Genomic DNA, 20,234 nt, shown 5'->3' on the forward strand with positions numbered 1-20,234 from the left:
GAGTCTCCTTCTTGACACTATCTAAAACCATATAGAAGCTGTTGGTGTGAGAGCTTCTACCAAAAAGCATTCTTACAACACTCACCACCAACAGAAAACCCAATCAACTCCAAACTCCTTAAAAAGGGGTTATTAAGAAAGCCTTCTGATACCTTAAGATATTTTACAAGTTCATTCCCTAAGGCTTGGGCTCCAGATTCAGTTTTCTGACAGTACTGGAAAAAATTATGCAAATGCTGATCCTGGGGGAAGGAATAAAGAAAAGAAAATGAAAGCTCATTAACATATTGGCTGTGAAAATAGTAGCATCCGTTTCTTGCGGTAGGCATGTTTTATTTAGACTATGAAACTAATTCCATAAAAAATGAAAACATCAAAGAGATAAAAATAAATTTTAAAAAAGGTTTCAAAAGATCTTCCAACAAAAGAGGAAGACTGTTAAGAAATGTTACTTGTTACTCTTCATTTATTTCAGTACATGAGTACCTTGTATGTACTTCTTTTCTTCACAAGAGACTTACGGAGTAAAAATATATCCATATAACATATCAATTAGACTTTTGTTTCGCCCAAAACTCATACAAACTCATTCACAGAGCAACCACTGCTAATTTTAATAGAAGAGCGTGTACCTGAGTATACACTGTGGAAACCAGATGAGTTGAAACTTTCAGCAGTGGCTTGCTTCCATCTACCCATTTAATTTCAGGACCACAATGCTGAAAAACATGGAGGGAAGAAACATCCCGACACATGAGTGATCCTGGTTTCAATCCTCATCTTGAATGAGGGCATTGATGAGGTACGGAAGACCCAAACAGCTCTGGGGCCTGACAGTCATGGCTATGCCTGGCTCACAGCAGAAATGCAACAAACCCTAATTTCTGCCCACTTTCTGTCTCCAAGTACAATGCTCTTCTTTTTTTTTTTTAAAGACTTTTTTTTTTTAAGATTTATTTATTTATTTTTAGAGAGGGAAGGGAGGAAGAAAGAGACAGAGAGAAACATGAATGTGCGGTTGCTGGGGACTGTGGCCTGCATCCCTGGCATGTGCCCTGGCTGGGAATTGAACCTGCGGCACTCTGGTTCGCAGCCTGTGCTCAATCCACTGAGCTATGCCAGCCAGGCTACAATGCTCTTCTTATTGGATCTTCTAAGTTATCTTTTCTGTTTAGTTGCAGCTATGAGAATTACTATCCATTTGAGAGGGAAAAAAATCCTATTTCACCAGCAACTTAACCAAACTTGAGTCTGAGATTCTGAAAGTGATGGCACAAGGTGCCAGGTAGAGCCAATAAGACAGTTAGTTTTCCTGACACAAAGGGTCAACATCTGTCTGTACTTAATTTAGTTTCAAAAACTTCCATTTTTCTCATGTTCAGATGAGGAATTATAACTGAATGTTATTTGATTTACCCTTATTTTGGAATATTTTAACTATTTGTCCATAACATGGGTCCACATTTGGCACTATTTAAAATGTAGAGAAACACTAAAAGCCATTTGAAATGAAATGGCTTATCTAAGCATGTCTATAAAATCTAAGATAATTAAAAAGAATGTAAAACCCACAAACCAACTGGAGAAATCTGAGACAATCCAGGCTTTAATGAATCAGAAAGGTATCAGAATGAGATAGCACGTGGATAAGAGATTTGCTTACTTGACTTATTATGTTAAGTTGGAAGACAATTCCTAATCATTTGCATGACACTAAGAACACACCTTTATTTGAGCATGGCTAGTTTACAGAGATTTTCTAGCTGATCCAGCATCTCCAAATTTCTACCGCATCTATTATCTCCAAGTCTCCACCTCTCCGTTGAGGCACTGTTACTTCTGGACTTATACTAAAATTATAACTGTAATTCTAGATCATGATATTGTTAATAGCACTGCCTTCCAATGGTCTAAGTTTACTTGAAAATGAATAGTTAAAACCAAAATGTTGGAACTGGCAAAAAATACTATGTGCTTTTCTGTGTTATTGCTGCTTTAATTGGTCTTTAATGTTTTCTGAAGGAATTGGGATTAACAATCTTAAAGTCTTATACCCTGCCCATCCCAAGCTCCTGGTAGCCAAGGTAGCCAGATGGGAGATTAGCTGAGACAGGAATGTGCTGCTCATTAGTCACCACCCTTCCATCTTTCAGGAGAGGAAGCCAGGAATATCCAACTGTTGAAACAAAGCACAAAAAAATTCACTGTAAATGTACAAAAACTTATGAAAGAAAGCCAATATTACTAAATTGCCTGATCTTTAAAAACTGTCACTATCAACCAGGGTTAAGAAACTGAAAAGACCCTGAATATAGTCTCTGCAGAACACTGTCTACAATGTACTCTGAATGTTTTGGGATTAGAATTCTAAAATTATCTTTTATGGAAATTTACATATACAAGCCAGGCATGCTACCTTCACAAAGGTCATGTAAAAACTCCTTTGCAAAAAGGATGTAAATTCAGATCAAAATAAAATTTAAGAACCTAACATGTAAGTTATAAACAATCAAAGGAATGATGAAATTTCAGACCTTGTGTTTCAACAACATCCTTCTTCTTTGTGCTTCCTTTACTTGAATTATCGCAGCTGACATGGAAAAATGTGAACAACAAGTGGTGCTTTTCATGTAGCTGGGTGGGTAATTCTATTTTAATCTATAAGGAAGGGAGACAACAATTTTTCAAATATTCCAAAACAACAAAATTTCTTTTTTTAAAAGATATTTTCATTTATCTTTAGAAAGATGGGAAGGGAGGAAGATAGGGAGAGAAACATCGATTAGTAGACTTTAGTACACGCCCCAACAACCAGGGACTGAACCTGCCACGCAAGCATGTGCCCTAACTAGGAATCAAACTGACAACCTTCTGGTTTGTGGAATGACTCTCATCCAACTGACCCATACCGGCTAGGGCAAAAAGCAACAAAATTTCTTGGTGAAAGCAGACACACAATGTATCACCCAATGCATACGTGTACATTTGGTCTCTGGTCAAAAGAAATCTGAGATTGTAAATTGTGATAAGGAAGAAAGGGATTCTTTTTTTTTCTTTAAAGATTTTATTTATTTATTTTTAGAGAGGGAAGAGGGGGGAGAGAGAAACATCAGTACATCAATGTGCAGTTGTTGGGGGCCATGGCTTGCAACCTAGGCATGTGCCCTGACTGGGAATCGAACCTGTGATGTGTGGTTCGCAGCCCACGCTCAATCCACTGAGCTACACCAGCCAGGGCTGGAAGAAAGGGATTCTTAATACAATATTATACTATTTTGGTCTGAATGTTTGTGTTTCCCCCTGCAAATTCACCCCCGAGAATTTGTGTTCAAATTCACATGTTGAAATTCTAACATCGAAGGTGATGGTTATTAGGGGCCTTTGGAGGTGATTAGGTTATGAGAGTGGAACCCTCATAAATGGGATTAGTGCTCTTACATAAAAGAGATGCTACAGAGCTCCCTCGCCCTCTCCACCACGTGAAAATACAACTGAGAACTTGCGACCTGAGAGATGGCCCTTGCATGACCATGCTGCCAATCTCATTTCAGACTTCCAGCCTCCAGAACTACAAGAAATAAGTATTTGCTGTTTATAGCCACTCAGTCTGTGGTATTGTGTTATAGCATCATGAACAGACTAAGACATTACTAACCAAAAATAAGAGAGTTGATATTCCAATTCTAGAAGGAACTGGAAAACACATGAGAGACACTACTACATTAACTTAACACAGCCAAGCCATGACAAAAAAACAGGGTAAAACACTTCTAAGTAGAATTCATTTAGTAGTTTTAAAGAACTACATATAATTTTACATAAGGAAACCTAGTAAGAAAGGTCTAATGGCCCTGGCTGACATAGCTCAGTGGATTGAGCGTGGGCTGCAAACCAAAGTGTTGCAAGTTCAATTCCCAGTCAGGGTATGTGCCTGGATTGCAGACCATGACCCCCAGCAACCGCACATTGATGTTTCTCTCTCTCTCTTTCTCCTTCCCTTCCCTCTCTAAAAATAAAAAATAAATGAAATCTTTATAAAAAAAGAAAGGTCTAACAAACATAACTATATAAAATATGAATTTGAAAAAAAAAGTCAAAATTATTAACTGTGGTTGTGATAGAAGAGGGAGTTTAACTTTTTATTTTCTATATTATCTGCATTTTCCAAGTTTTTATTTTTTACAATAAATACATTACTTCTATAATTTAAAAAAATATGTAAAATAAATAATTCAACATTTAGTTCTATCATTGTGTTCTCAGTATAGTATGCAGTTTCTCTTGAATTTTGCTATACTAAGCAAAGAACTTAAGAGTTTTCCTTAAAACTGGTTAAACTGGGTTTAGCCTTGAAAACCTTACTTACTTCATCATAAAATTCTGGGTTTTGGTGATGGTGTAAAACTGCAGCAAGGGCGCTTCTTGTGAACACCGGCCCACCAGGTCTGCCATAAATGCACTAAAGTAAGAATTAGCAATGGGAAACACCAGCATTCAATTATTAGAGTAAGAAATTAAACTCAGAAGTGATGTAAAGAACACTCCTACAGCATAAACTTAACTATCCCTGATGGCTTTCTTCTGCCTGTGAGACTACAGACCTGCAAACCCCCTTACTCCTGGGCCCAACTTACCTTCCAGCTCACCTCTCTGTTCCTCCCACCACTCTCCCTCCCACCCCTCCAAGTTGTCGCTCCGAATCAGACCCTGCTCACTGTGCCCTTTCACACTTCCACGTCTATGCTATGCAAGCCCTCTGTCCCAATGAACTTCCTTTCTATGTGCCCCAAGCAAATTCTCATGCACCCTTCAAGAAAGGATTAATTTCTCCCTCTGTGTCCCTTCAGTATTTTTCCGTTCTAATTTTCCAGTTTTGTAAGTAAACCATTTCAGTACCTTTTGTATGCTCAAAGCTTTTTTCTCCCATAACTGTCTTTCCCAGAAAGCTAATAAATTTCTTGAGGGCAAAAACTACACTGCATTGTTCTTTGCCATTTTGTCTCCTTCCTTCTTGCAAAGTCATTTTCACATAGTTTATCAGTAAAGGATTTGAGCTCTGGAGCCAGACTGCTTGGATTTGAACATCAGTTCCTCTAATGTATGACCCTAATCAATTTATTTAAATTTGGTGCATTAACCTAATCTAAAAAATGCAGGAAAATAATAGTACTTAACTCAAAAGACTGTTATGAAAATTAAAGGAGTTTAATAATTCCTATGAGGCTCTAAAAGCAGAGCCTGGAATATCAACAATCTACTACTACTATTATTGCCATACTATAATAAACATTTGATAGATGCCAATCCATTATTATTATTATTTCTATTATTAATGTTGGTAATATAATTCTTAGCAACCATTCAATGCCTGGCTTACAGTAGATCCATGATTAAGTTTACTGAATAGAACATGCATAAGAAATCTTCATCCCTAAAAAGTATAACAAAACAAACAGTCAATTAGGAGTAAGAGCTCAATTATTCCATATTCTGTAAAGTTCACCATATGTGGTTACATAATATATTACATATTTTTGTGTCTGTGTCAATTAAAATGTGCTAAATTACTTTAGTTGTGTAATATCATGCAATTACATTATTAAAATGGGAAAATGTAAATACATTTAAAAAACAAACCTTCAAAGGCTGAGAGTCTTCCTCATCTGAATCTTTGAATTCAATACAAATAGCAATATTTCTGGCCTGCAACAATATTTAAAGAAAAAAAAAGAAAAGAAAACAAACAGCCAAAATATTTGATATTTATAAAAGAACATGACAAGCCAAAACCTAAATGAGTTTGATACTAAAAATGAAACCTCAATCTTTACACTCACCTTGGCAAAAGACTTTTGACTGTCATATTTCAAGTACTTAGGATAAACATAGAGGTGATTGTTGTAGATGGTGTAAGGCTGAGTGTGTTTTGGTATGCACGGCACAAATTCCTCTACTTCAAATGTGATTGGAGTTTTAGTACAGGTTTCAAATTGCTTTACGGGAATGTATGATGAATTGATATAATCTGAAAAATTAAAAACAAACAAATTGAAGTAAAAACCAAACAAAATTTTGTCCGTTTTTATACAGAACTTACACTTACTAGGAAAGTCTGAGGAAACATTATCAATGGTAATGTCTAGATTGCCCAAAATCACTGGGAGCTTAGCCATCTTCTCAGGTCTACAAAGAGAAAAATCAAACATTTGTAAGTTAGGTTAACTCTAAAATCTAAATTCTAGAGAGCACTTCTCAGAGAAATATAATGCATGACACAAAAGTAGTTTTAAAGTAACAGGTAAAATTAGTTTGAAAAATACATTTATTTAACCCAGTATATGCAAAATATTGTTTTTTCAATATGTGATCAATATAAAAAGTTCATTCTAATCATTCAAAACAAGCTGTATCTTTTACACTCACAGCTCATTTCAGTTGGGACTTGCTATATTTCAGGTGCTAAACAGCTACATGTGGCTAGTGCCTAATGAGTTGGACAGCAACCTCAACATATATTCTTGGCTCACTTAGAACTATGAAAATTCAGAACTAGAAGTCATCTTAGTTTCTAGTGTCTAGCAAAATGCTGGGCACAAAGTAAATACTGAAGTATCTGAGGTTTGTATTTGGTCTGACTCAATCCAATACAGAAATCTCTTCTGTAATATGCCTGACAAACACTACTTACTTAGTGACAAGAAAACTTTCAACATAGCCATTTCAACGCAGCAAGGTAAAATTCACCTCTCTGAAACTTCCACTCCTCAAGGGGCTTAGTTATTATGTTTCCCAATGTAACACCTTTCAATCATCTATAAACAGCTTTCTGAAGTCTTCCATTTTCAGTCCTTTTGCATCTTCCTCCAATGCCATTTTACTCCTAGAAGAACATCCCATTTATATGTGGCACCTAGAACTGCACAAATCAGGCCCAGTATGGCCTGACCAGATGAAGATAGAATATGTGTGTGTGTGTGTGTGTGTGTGTGTGTGTGTGTGTGTGTGTGTTTTAAATTGGTGGGGTGGGGGGAGAAAAAGAGAGTGCAAGATGTTGTTTCACTTATTTATGTGTTCATTGGTTGATTCTTGTATGTGCTCTGACTGGGGATCGAACCCGCAATCTTGTCATATCCTGACAATGCTCTAACCACCCAAGGCCACAGCTGTCTGGTTTTGAACAATACACCCATCAATTAATGCTATTACTTTTAGGTAGCCACAGCTAGTGATGTACATGAAATTTACAACTACCTAAAATCCTTAAATCTTTTTTCATATGCTTTACTCTCATGCTACATTTCTCTAGTCTATATTTTATATAATTATGTTTTTGGAAATCAGAAAAGAATTTGATTTTTATCTTTATGAAATGCCATCTTTGTATACTTGAGCCTTTTCTAGTTGATCAAAACCCTCTTAAATCCAGGTTATAACATCTAATGTATTAAGGTATTCCTAATAGCTTTATGTTGTGAAGACATTTCACCAGCATGTTATATTCTCTTATAAAAGTCATTGATGAAGATAGTGCACAGAATATTGGCATGAACAGGTTTCTTCTCAAATCTCTAGATGCCCATAGCCAGAATGATACTAGCCCATTTATCACCCTCCCTGGTATCTGGTTACTCCAGCAGCTGAACAACTTGTCTACTCAAGTGTACTACACTTCTCTGGCTTGTTCACAGGCCATCTTGGAATATACACTTGTCAAAGGCATGCCTCTGTCATACAAATTTAGCAATCCAATTGAAAAGAGAGAAGCAGAAATGTGATTAGGATGACTAGTTTGACATGACATGACTTACTCTTAAAAAACGGGACAGTCTCATGTTTCTTTGTAAGTCACCAGTTTACTAATGATGTCTTTCAGACACTGCCAAGAATATCAAAGCACACTGGCCTCACTGGCCAATAGATTCAGCATTTGGTTTTGTTCCAATTTTTGAAAAGTTCCTAAATTCTGTTTTTAAGATTCCTCTGATGTTACTGTTATCTATTAAGCAGAGTCACACATAACTTGTCAGCATACCCTGGGGTACTGTTAATCTGAATCAGATTTCCCTAATAGTTCTAAATTCTTGCCTAATAATGACTACAGAGTACCCTGAGCATATTCATCTGTGCCCACCAGCAGCTCCAACCTGCAGAATCACTTTCTCTCAGGGTTCCTTCTCATTTCCACATCTGCATTTAAATGAACAACAATTTGAAATCCTAAGATATAACTGTCCGGAAGGCAAGTCAACAATTTTCACATATTCTACCTTCAGTTAAACGATTTATAGCCCAAAGATTTCCAGGCATGGTACAGCATTACCCCTACATTTTGTGCCCATTCTGTGATTTGCTCACAAACTCAATATCCTTTTCTACTACCAGAAACTTGTGCCTTGAACAATCATTTGCAGAGAGCTACCAATGGCTACTCAAGCACTGTATGCTCCAACCATGATGCACTATTGGAGCTTCTCTCAGCTTTAACAAAGCTCTTTAGGGGCATCAACCCTGTGACCCATGGGTTTCTACACAGGTATAAATTTTCTTGACGTAATGCCTTGCCCCACCTCTTCATTTGAACAATTTAACCCTGCAACATACTACAAAACACTGCATTCCACAAAATCTTATAGACACCTATGAAACTGCATCTGCTCCCCTGAGTCAGAAATACTCTGCTTACTACAAATAATAGTTTTACATGTAACTACCCAAGAGTATAATATTTCACTCCTTCCTAATTATTTTCACCTGTGAATAAATATGTACTTTCTTCACCACTTTTTCAATCACACTGAGATTATCCACCTATAAACTTTTGAGAGTTGGATTTCTAAGCAACAAATTTTAAACATTCTTCACTAGAACTCTTTGTACAAAGTATTATATACTTCTATTTCTAACTTGTTTCTTATACTTGTTTCTTATTCAGGTTCCTCCTTCTGCTGGGAACTTTTACTTCTAGTTGCTACTTCCATAGAGGCATTATAATGTCCAAGTACAACATTTCCAAGCAAGCACAGATCTGATTTTAATTCCATACCACATAGCACCTTGGTTTTGTGGAAGGTATTTCTACCAATTTAAATTATTTTTAAAAATGTAATCTTAAACCTATTATAAAAGTTCAAGGTTTTTTATTGAACCTGGCTTTTTAGACAGCAAAACCTCACACAACAAAAATTCCACTCCCTTTTTTTTATTTGCAAAGAGATGGTGATGATGACAATGACAACATGTTATATAAAATGAATTCTCTCATGACAGGGATTGTTTTTTTAATGCTACAAAGTGCATATGTTCTATGCAAAACTTACAATAGTTGAGAAGGAAAACCCATCCTAAAAATGCATTGATTAAACAAATGTATAATGTAGAAACACATAAAGTGACTGGAATTTGGGCAAAGCTTATGTCTGTGTATAAACCTAAGAATGAGGCTCAAACTCTCTCTCTCTCTCTCAGGAAAGGGAAAGGTGTTCTTTCCCCACTGCCCATACATTCCTACTGACTCAACAATTCCCACAGAGGGAAGAGGGATGGTATCGCAAACTAGTAGTCATCTGATGCCAACAGGTTTGGTGTCCCTACATCTGTGTTTTTGTACCCAGTCCTCTTGATTCTACCTCCTGTGCTGACACATCAATGTGATTAACTAGCAGTGTAGGCATGCTTGGATCTGTTGTTGGTGGTGAGTCTAATCTTCTAAATGCATTTTGTAAAGGGAAATGGTCCCTATTGTAAAGAGAAATATTTCCTATTTTTTGGTGTCACTTAAACAATTTATATGCCATTGAAAGAAATATGAGATATTTTTGTTTAAATAAAATCACTGAATGTATGCGTTAGAGAAATTTCAATTTGCATTTATTAAGTGCGCATGATGTGATACAACATCACATTAAGCACCATGGATAGAAGACAAACAAGGTATGATTCCTAGCCTCAAGAAGCCAAAAATTCAGTAGACACATGATAACTACTCCAAAGAGTCTGCATAAACCTCTACCAGAAGGCAGATGTGTAAGGTACTGAGAGAGAACAGGGGATGAAACTACCATTCACAGTTTGAGAAAATCACCCTTATAATATATTCATTCATATTTATAAATGAATATATTCATTTATTCCCTCCACAGTTCTAGGAGGCAGAGCCATTACAATCCCCCTTAAAAAGAAGAGGAGACTCAAGCAGAGAAGCCAAGTGACCTGGCCCAGGTATCCCAACGTGGAAGTGAGATATGGATGGGGTTTTGAATGATGAGTAAGTTTGCCTTGGAGAGACAAAAAGTAGAAGGGGAATGTGTATGCTGTATGTATTTGTCACTTGTGTGCTACTGCTTGAGGGGGCAGAAAGTGACACAATTCAGGCAGAAGGCAAAACATGATGGAGTGAAAGTTCACAGTGGGTTCACAGAAAGGCAAGTAGCCCCACCTGGCTTGTGTTCAGTGTTAACTAGAGAGAAATTTCAAACTTGGAGACAAAGAACATAAAGGTATAAACACATATATCAGTCTCATGCAAGAGCCCTGACAGTGTTACCCAATGTGGTAGCATTAAAAAGGTCTACATGTAAAGGAAATACTCTATTTTTATTCTTTGCCTTCATGCCTTCAGATTTCTTACAGAAGTGAGAAAAGATATCACCACGAGCAAATCAAAGTGTAAAATACATACCAAGTCTCTTTTCCTAGATAAATACTTGTTAAAGCATATATGCCAGCAATACCATCTGACAGAATTATTTTCTCTCTAAATCTCGGACAGTATCCTCTGGTAATGATTACAAGGGATGGAGGGGGAAGTGGCTTCTGAGCTTTAGCAGCTGTTTTCTAAAGCTGGGGCAGCTTGAGAAAACTTTTCTCATCCATTATTAAATGACATTTTGAGACAATCATGGGAACAGAAACAGTTCCTCTGGATTCCAGCTGGTGCCTAAACCACTGACATGAGATTCTTCTTTGTGAAAAAAACAAAGAGGAGAGAAAAGGTACAATGATAAGGTTTAAAAAAAATGAAAAGGAAACCTTCACTTCGCTAACTCCACTGTGAAGAACACAGGCAGCAGACACTGGCAGTTCTCTGGATTCTTGTTGAGCAGGACCATTGCTCCCCCAGTGCCTTCATACCTTCTGATGCCAGTAGCACTGGATCCTTATTATCATGCTTGTGCATCTCCCACGGCCATCTGGAGCACACTCTACCCACAAAGTCCCTCCTACCGAAGACCTGGTGTGCATGCTGGGGCTGGGGGGACCTGTCCCATGCTCTGAACCAGTGAAGGTCTGTGCTGTTCGCTGCCTGGCTGCAGGCTCTCAGCTCAGATCACTTGTTAACTAAAGGCCCTGTAAAGTCCCACCCTTTGTCCTCCACTGAGGAAGCCAGATCCAAGAGCTACGGCTACTCTCGAAGAGCTGCCACTGCAGGGGAAGCTTTAAGCTCTCAGCTAGGAGGCAACTTCTGAGACATGGCTTCCAGCCTCCATCACATATTAAAAAAACTTCCGTGCTTGCTTTGTAGGAATATAAAAGTAAATGTTAGTTATAAAAACTGTCCACATAAAATCATGAAAATTGCCCTGCCTGGTGTGGCTTGGTAGGGCATTGTTCCGCAAAGCAAAAAGGTTGCTAGTTTGATTCCGGGTCAGGGCATGTACCTGGCCTGCAGGTTCAGTCCCTGTTTGCAGCACACACGAGGGGCAAACAATCAATATATTTCACATTGCTGTTTCTCTCCCTCTCTTTCTCCCTCCCTTCCCCTCTCTATAAAAATAAATAAATATTCTTAAAAGATTGTGAAAAGCTATGAAGTAGAAAGTCATTCATAAACCTATCTCTCAGAGATGACCATGACTCACATTTTGGTGTCCAGCCTATATAACTATTTTTATGCCAGTCTATCTTTCCATCTAACTGGCTATCCATTTCTTTATTTATATATGAAAGTATATATAAAATGTTTTCTTTAAAAACATGAGGTCATACAGATATACTTCTCCTCCTTAACAACATAGTGTGTACACCCTCCTAAGTGAGTACATTCAGACCTACATGATGATTACTGAGAATTGCATGGCAGTACAGTGAGGGAAAACTGGGATCTATTCAACTAAGGGTGAGTGGAGTTTCCAAAGAAACAACTTTTTTTCTACAAAAAAGGCTAAAAGTTTCCTGGAACTCAAATAAAAACATGACACTAATTACTGTGTAACACATTATCTATGATAGTATAGTTCTTGCTATAACTAAGTAAAGGTTTTTAAGAGATGTTAATTAAAGCTGTATTTAGAATTCTGAGAAATCAGAAGAGAGGGAAGCAAGAAAATGGTGCAAATGAAGCAAAAGAAAGCTAACCAGCCATTCTTAAGTTCTAGGCAAACTAATAATTACTTTGATATATATCCCCCCCATCCCCCCGCCAAAATTCCAAAACTGAAAGGTCCCTATGGCTCTTGGCCATTCTTTCATTTCATTGTCTTTTAATACCCTCAATTCTTTCTCACTGTGGGAATTCTCCCAGAAAAATTCTAAAACCTATATCCCTAGGAAAGAAAATCAGTTTTTATAAGTTTAGAAATCAATTCCTTATGATAGAGTGGATAAGAGCAGATTCTCAGCCAGAATGACTTCCACCACTCCTCAGCCTCTTTACCATATTGTATGGGTTGAGTTGTATTCCCAAAAAGATATGTTTAAGTCCTAAGCCTAGTACCTATAAATGTGACCTTATTGGAAATAGGATCTTTGTATGAGTTGACCAAAAAGTTTGTTGGGTTTTTTTTCCTCATAAGATAGCTCTAGTAGTACTTAGCTGTCTTTAACTTCATTTCAAACAATTTTGTTAGATTGTATTGCGACACCTCCACAGTTGCATAGACCAGCTGAAATTGATAGTGATCAAATTGAGACATTAATTGAGAACAATCAACATTATACCATACAGGAGATAGCTGACATACTCAAAATATCTAAGTCAATAAAGTAATAGGTGAAAATGAAAAATGAGTCTTTTTTTATGGGAAAAAACATACTTACTTTTTCACCAACACAATAGATGTAATCAAGGAAACAAGGTTACTAGGGTTGGCCCTAATCCAACATAACGTGTTTTATAAGGAGGAAATGTAGACAGACACAGAGGAAAACAGCCATGTGACGGCAGAGGCAGAGTTTGGGGTTATGCTTCCACAGGCCAAGGAATGCCTAGGGCTACTGGGAGCTGGTAGCTCCCAGAGGCAAGGAAGGATCCTCCCCTAGAAATCTTGGGAGGCAGTGGGCCCTGGCAACACCTTGATTTTGGGCTCTAGCCTCCAGAAATATGAGAAAACAAATTTTCATTGTTTCACACCACCCAGTTTGTGGTCCTTTGTCACGGCAGCCCTAGGAAACTACTATAGTCATTAATATAAATATGTAAAGTATTTAGAACTATGCTTATAAATAGTACTATATAAGTTATCTTCACCATGCCCCCATCACCCATTCAGTTAATAGTACCATAAGTCACTCCACTGTGTAAATCAGAAACCTGGGATTTATTTATCTAACTAAGACTATCACCCATTTCTCTCTCCTCCCACCCTAATACCCAGTCAGGAAACCAGGACCCAGTAACTGAGCCTCTCTGACATAACTTGAATTAGTTTTGTTCTTCCTATTTCCACTTGCAGTGGCTTTGCTGAGTCCCTTTCCACCTCCTGCAAAAGTTTTTCAACTGTCTCCTTCTTCCACAGGTTCTAACTCCAATCCACCCTTCACTGAACCAGCAAAAACATCCTTTATAGAATTCAAATTAACCAGGTTACTCTTCCAATTACAAATACTCTCTTCCTTCCCAAGGACTTGAGGTTAAGCCCCATGCCCATCCAATATGCCCCATGATGTTAAAATGAGCAATTTGAAAGACTGCGCCCACTTCTTCCCTCCCTACCAAACAACTTCTATTTTTCAGATGGGAAAATAAATAAGGCCTTGAGACTCACTTCCGAAAGTCTGCAAGTAACTTGAGCATATCATCATTGGAGAGCTTATTGCTGTCTTGCTTGTAGAGAGCAGAGAATCTGGCATTTCTGTCAAGGTTTCCAGATGTATCCTTAAACAATGTCCTGAAATAGCAAAACAGCACTTCTAAATTGAGTTTCCAACAGACCAAAATAAATCCTCAACTTGAAGACTATTTATTATTCCACTTACTGTAGTCAACAAAAATCTCACCTAAAAACATGGAAAATATTTATGAGGATGAACACAACTAAATCAATTTACATAGAAAACATTTCTAGCAAATGGCCTGTGCTTCAGAAACAACATACACAATCAAATGCTTAAGAAGTAGAGATCACAAAACAAATAAGATCTGCAGACCTTATTGGGCTATCACCCCACTTCAAGCTGAAGATGTGGCTGGAACCTGGAATATCAGCTCTACAGCCAACATTCCTGTTCACCCTGCCAATGCCACACAGCTACCCTCCAACCAGCATCTTTCCTTTCTATGACTCTAATAAATGATTATTCAAATATGGGGCTTATTTATTTTCCAGCTTTACACATTTAAATCCTCTTTGTCTCTGGGCGATAAAGCAGAATAGGTTTGTAGGTTTATAAGTCAGTCTGTCTGTCTCCTCCCTGCTGCCCCCCACATACGTGTCTATATCCATATCAAAGGTATTAAGGATATTCCCCTTACCTTGCTGCCCAAGCAAATGGCATCCTGTACTGTCCTAGTCTTTGGCATGCCTGCTTGGCATTCTTTAGCACCTTCTGAGCAACCTTGAAGACATTAGAACAAAGCCATAAAAGGCTGCTTCCCACTGACAGAAGAATATCATCCTACTGTAGTATTAGATGCAAAAAGCACACTATGTTATAATAAATATGGTTGGATTTATACTCAGCACAGAGTATTCTGTTTAACAAATTCTCTAGCAGCAATTTTCAACAAAATAGAATGAGGACTGTCTTTTCTTACCTAAAATGTTGCTTTTGCAGGTCAACAACCATGCTATATCACAGGCTTTCACAGTTTTTTATGACTAAGGGCTACATATTATAAGTTCACTGGGTTAATAATAATTAGTAATACTTGGTATTCATACCAAGCATTAACAGAGTTTAAGTGAGAACACTAATGAAAATACTAAACTCTAATATGCCTCTAATATGTACTAGTTTATGCAGAATCCCACAATTTGGGGGTAAATTTTCATTATTAGGACATTATAGGTGTTGACTTGTTAGGGCAAGGCTTTCAATTGCTTTATTTTTGCTTTCTAAGTATAAACTCTGCTATTTTCACTTCCAAATGACCATTTTTAACTTTTTGTGGGTTGACCGATTAACCCTATAGTGCACAGTGAAGCATATCTGCTTTGGATTAAGATGTATGCATGGCAGGTCTATTAATCAAGTATGCTCTTATTGCTAAAGCAGATGACATTTATTATCCCAAATTTGCTTGTACTGGGATTTTGCTTTGTTACCAATGCAAAGCTTGATTCAGTCAGAGAGATGGGTTTGAAAGGTCTTTTACATTACTTAAGTACATCAAAGACAAACCAATTTTGGGAAGTAATCTAGCTCCTATGAACCAGTATGTGCTCTGAAGAGCTGCAGTATTAGCAACACCTGGAATCTGTAAGGAATGCAGAGTCTCAGGCCCCACTCCAGAGCTCCTGGGTCTGAACCTGTATCTGACCAGATCCCTGGTGACCTGAGTGCACTGGGTTTGAGACATGTCCATCTAGAAGGCTCAGAAGTAAAATAATAGAATCTCCTTTCTTTAAGTCAAATTGAAATCAGCTGTGTGAACCGATAGGCCATTATAACTCTCTAGGTTCCACTTTCCATACCTTAAAAGCATAGGGTTTGGTTTATATATTTCATTACAAAACATTATGATTCTACCTAATCATGCTGTGGGAATTGCTGCCTTCATGAGTGAATTGGAAAACACATCTTGTTCAAAACATATGTCAGGAGCTCATGTAGTCCCTCCCTTTCTTCTAAGTGGGATCCATTCATGTGGGGACTTGGGGATACACAGGCATAGGGTAAAATGGACTACTTTCCTAGACTGGCAATTTTGGTAGCAACTATTATTTAAAAGTTTAACAATAATGACTATGTTGTTGAGTAAAATGCAATATTTGCATAAAATTTAAAGCTAAAACACAAGGCTTCAAATAAGTTTCACTCTTCGCTGCAGTGAACAAGGAGTGAGCTCTCGAACTTCCCAAGGGTGCAAATGGAACATAATGTATGTGAGAGTCAGGGTGAAAAACTTGTATTTGCCCTTTGGGTTTGTTTATTGCTTTTCTTTCTTTAAAAAAAATCTGTTCATGGTGGTCATCCACAGAGACTTCACAAAAATTTGGTCCAAAACAAAAATTTACTCTAAAAGATGTTCTACACCATCTTGGAAAACATGAAGAGACAATTTTTATATACAGAAAAAAAATAATCTGTCTGTTATACCTCTGTCAAAAATCCCGATGTAAGAGGGCTGAATCTTAATATCTGCTTTAACTTACTATGGTAGAGATGGGAATTAATAGAGCAATGAGCACATGGTTGAGCTTTCCATCACATAAGTGACGAAAAAAGAGCAGACGTCAGCAGATGCTCAATGGGCACTGGGAGGGTGGAGTGTAACGTCTATCGTACAGTGATACATGATTTTTGCACCAACAGAAGCTGCCACGTTTCAAAGCATGCATGTAGCAGGCAGGCAGAAGTAGCAAAGGTGGTACATTGGAAACATGTTGGCATACACAGTCAGAGGAGTAGATCTTATCTTGGGCCTTCACTGATTATCAAAGAAAACATCAAAGAGCTAAAAGAGCTCTCATCCATGGTTTTACAGACTTGATTTAAAAAATAAAACAGCTCTCCAGAGACCAAACTTTACTCAGCTTTTATCAACCAGAAAGGAATACTGTTTGAAACAATGTGCCTAGGTAAATGGGTTTTTACTTGACTGGGGCTGTAATACATGATAACGATGTCCTACATGTGTCAGTGATTTGTGGAGTCTATATCAGCTTGTCTTGTACATTATCTGTTTGATCCTAGCATTGTCCCTGAGAGGAAGGTAGGGGCAGATAGCAATACTATCCTTCAACTACAGATGAAACGTCTGGGCCCAGAGAGTTGACATAATTTATGTAAAGTACTGAGGCTAGTTAGGTGCTCAGCAATATGTGTCTGACTCCTAGAACCTGTTCTTTAAGGAATATCCTGTGTCTTAATGGACACATGATGTATGGGTGGTCACAGAAAGGAAGACAGGAAACTGAGTCAGCTCAGCAAACCTCACTTTAGAGCCTCTGGGCGACCCCTCCTACTGTTGACCAGTCCTTGGCAATGTATTGGGGCAACCTTCAAATTATCACTTATAAATTTCTTTTAAATAAAAGTACTGCAAAACTGGCAGGGACAGCACTGAACAGCTTACTCTAACCAGATAGCTCAATGTGCTAGCAAATGATAGTCAAGCGTACTTTGGCCACTCCATCTGTGGGACACTAAGCAGGTAACTAGACTTTTGTAAACCTCAGTTTCCTGAGTGGAAAGAAGGTGTTAGACTAAATGACTTCTAATATTCAATAATTCTATGTTATGTCCACATCTAGATATGTCCCAGGTAATAAACAGTAAATTGCACATAAACCAAACACACATCTTGTGTATTTTCCTTCCCTCTTCTACCTAAGGTCACACTACCTCTGCCACCATAATCCTGCCCCATCTGACAAAACACAAGTAGACCTGAACCACCAATCCTACTGGCCATACCATCTGAGCTGGATCATCTCCTAGTCTGTCTCATATTTAAGTGTAAATGGACCCAAATATATTTCCAGAACCTGAGAGATATCAACAAGTGAAAAGAACTCTATTTGAATATAATGTATGAACTTTATAATGACAAAAGGTTTACTATTAAGCTGATAATTCCTCTGCAAATTATTTCAAGATATCAGGACACTGCAACTAAATGAAGCATTATATTTACACAAAGGACTACTTTTCATTGAAAATGGGATACATAAGGTTAAATATAAGAGTAAGTCTATGTACAGTAGTCTACATCTGTTGAAATATAAATATGATTTACTTTGATTTCTTTAAGCATTTCTACTTCAACAGGGATCCCTTTCTCCCAATTGCTATTACCATCACAAAGCACAGAAGTCATCTTACCTTAGAAGAGTCTGAACTTTTCATGTATGGCTCAGCACCATGTGTGATGCTCCCCTGAAGGACTTTTTCAATTCTAGCCACAAGAAATATATCTGGATGAGGACATGTGACTGAAAATATTCCCTAAGGAACAAATGATTTTCTTCAGTATGTATAACACACATTCAGTAAGTAGAGCCACATTAAACAATTCCCATGAATATTAAAGGTTCTAAAGCAGCAAAGAGTGGTGAACCTGTTTAGCTATTAAGAAGCACACAGTGCTGTCCTGACTGGTGTGGCTCAGTTAGTTGGGCATCATCCAGCAAAGCAAAAGGTTGCCTGTTTGATTCCTAGTCAGGGCACGTGCCTGGGTTGCAGGTTTGGTCCCAGATAGGGATGTGTATACGAGACAACAGACTGATGTTTCCCCCTCCTTCTTTCTCCCTCCCTTCCCCTCACTCTAAAAATAAATAAATAAAATCTTAAAAAAATATAAAAATAAAAAAGTACCTAGTGCCAAACTGGTTAACTGCTCAGTAGTTTATCATCTACTCAAATAAGCTATTTGATGGGGAAGGGATGGGAAATGGATTTCTCATTTCTTTTTTTAGAAAAAAGAAATGAGAAATCCATACCCACTTCTTCCCTCAGCTTGCTTTTACTGTCTAATTAAATAAGCTGTCAATATAATCAATATCTCACCTCCATTATGCATGACAAAGTTTCTATGTACATACATAGCATGTGTAAGATAAGTCTCAGTAGTATGAGTACTGGGCTCAGGCCCCCCACCTGCTTTGGATATTGTATGGCGGCTTCATGAAGGATGTCCTGAAGGGCAGGTGAGCTCTGCCCGCTGCCATTCAACAAAGCTGGGGACATGGTGGCCAGCATCTGCCTCACTGAGAAATGGTTCAGGTCCACGTGGAAATCAGCAGAAATCTTTCGGTTGCACTTTATGTCAAACAGGGATAGAGTAACGAAGAAAGGCTCTACCTAAACAAAACAAAACAATCCAGACCATTGCTATGGCTCAGACTCTTGGGGAAAAGTAGAATGCTGCTATCAAAGAAGAAATTATTGGACTTATTTATGATTGCTGCTATAAATTACTGCTAAAGAGAAATAAACTTGATCCTTATCCTTTGTCACAAACATCCTGTTCCTACTGGCTAAACAACCCCCCCACATCCTGATCTAAACATTGTACCTTGTTGATACCAGGATTAGAATTTCATGTCCAGACTGCATTGCAATAGGCACATGTGAAATCTCTATTTTTTAAAAAACTTTTTTAAAAACTTTTTTTAAAAATTACATTTGTAGTAGGTCCTTCTTCATTTTCAGCAACACAGCATTGCAAATTGAAAGATAAGTCATTGCACTTGACAAGAATTCTTTTTCCAAACTTCTCTTCAAATGGTTTCGCTTCTGGCTCACCTGATGAGAAGTCAGACTTCTTAAAAAAAAAAGTAAACATATAAGTACATTACGCTAACATTTAAAAAAATCCCATTATCAATGTACAGTATCCTAAGGAAACTGCCATATGGAGAAGCCATATAACACTCATTACTCACAATAGTGTTAGTATTTTATAAATTTATATAGTTTATAAAAATGATCAAAAATGATGATATATCTACTTAATGTGTTATCATACAGAACTTAAAAATTATGCTTATGAGTAACTCAGTATCTATGAACAGATGAATGAATAAACTAAATATGATATATATATATATATGTACACACACACACACACACACACACACACACACACACACAATGGAATATTATTCAGCCACAGTAAAATAAAATTCTTACACACACTAGAACATGGAAGGACTTCAAAAGCATTATAATACGTGGAACAAGCCTAACCCATAAGACAAATATTATATGATTTCACATTATATGAAGTTCCTAAAATAGGCAGATTCACAAAGATAATCAATAAAATATACTTTAAAATGCAAAAAATAAAAAAAGAAAGTAGAATGGAGGCCTCTAGGTTGAGGGGAAAGAAGAATGGGGAAATTACTGTC

The 20,234-nt window shown here is 37.4% G+C and overlaps 1 protein-coding gene across 23 annotated transcripts in view; it reads right to left on the reverse strand.

The window, feature by feature from the left end:
* Positions 1-20,234, reverse strand: part of DOCK9 (dedicator of cytokinesis 9) — a 337,662-nt gene that overhangs the window by 124,062 nt on the left and 193,366 nt on the right. For 22 of the 23 annotated variants that reach the window (XM_045821862.1, XM_045821859.1, XM_045821855.1 and 19 more), the window contains exons 11-23: positions 19,505-19,645; positions 18,979-19,182; positions 18,205-18,327; positions 14,690-14,772; positions 13,983-14,105; positions 6,104-6,183; positions 5,838-6,025; positions 5,638-5,703; positions 4,367-4,459; positions 2,535-2,658; positions 2,055-2,176; positions 633-719; positions 153-242 (exon numbers count right to left, since the gene is read on the reverse strand). In XM_045821862.1, the coding sequence (XP_045677818.1) occupies positions 153-242; positions 633-719; positions 2,055-2,176; positions 2,535-2,658; positions 4,367-4,459; positions 5,638-5,703; positions 5,838-6,025; positions 6,104-6,183; positions 13,983-14,105; positions 14,690-14,772; positions 18,205-18,327; positions 18,979-19,182; positions 19,505-19,645 (1,524 nt within the window). The remainder of the gene's footprint in view (positions 1-152; positions 243-632; positions 720-2,054; positions 2,177-2,534; positions 2,659-4,366; positions 4,460-5,637; positions 5,704-5,837; positions 6,026-6,103; positions 6,184-13,982; positions 14,106-14,689; positions 14,773-18,204; positions 18,328-18,978; positions 19,183-19,504; positions 19,646-20,234) is intronic. The other variant, XM_045821839.1, reaches the window with a different exon arrangement.

This window comes from Phyllostomus hastatus, unplaced genomic scaffold (assembly GCF_019186645.2).
Source record: "Phyllostomus hastatus isolate PE091 unplaced genomic scaffold, TTU_PhHast_1.1 phas_scaffold_46, whole genome shotgun sequence".
NCBI classification, from domain to species: Eukaryota; Metazoa; Chordata; class Mammalia; order Chiroptera; family Phyllostomidae; genus Phyllostomus; species Phyllostomus hastatus.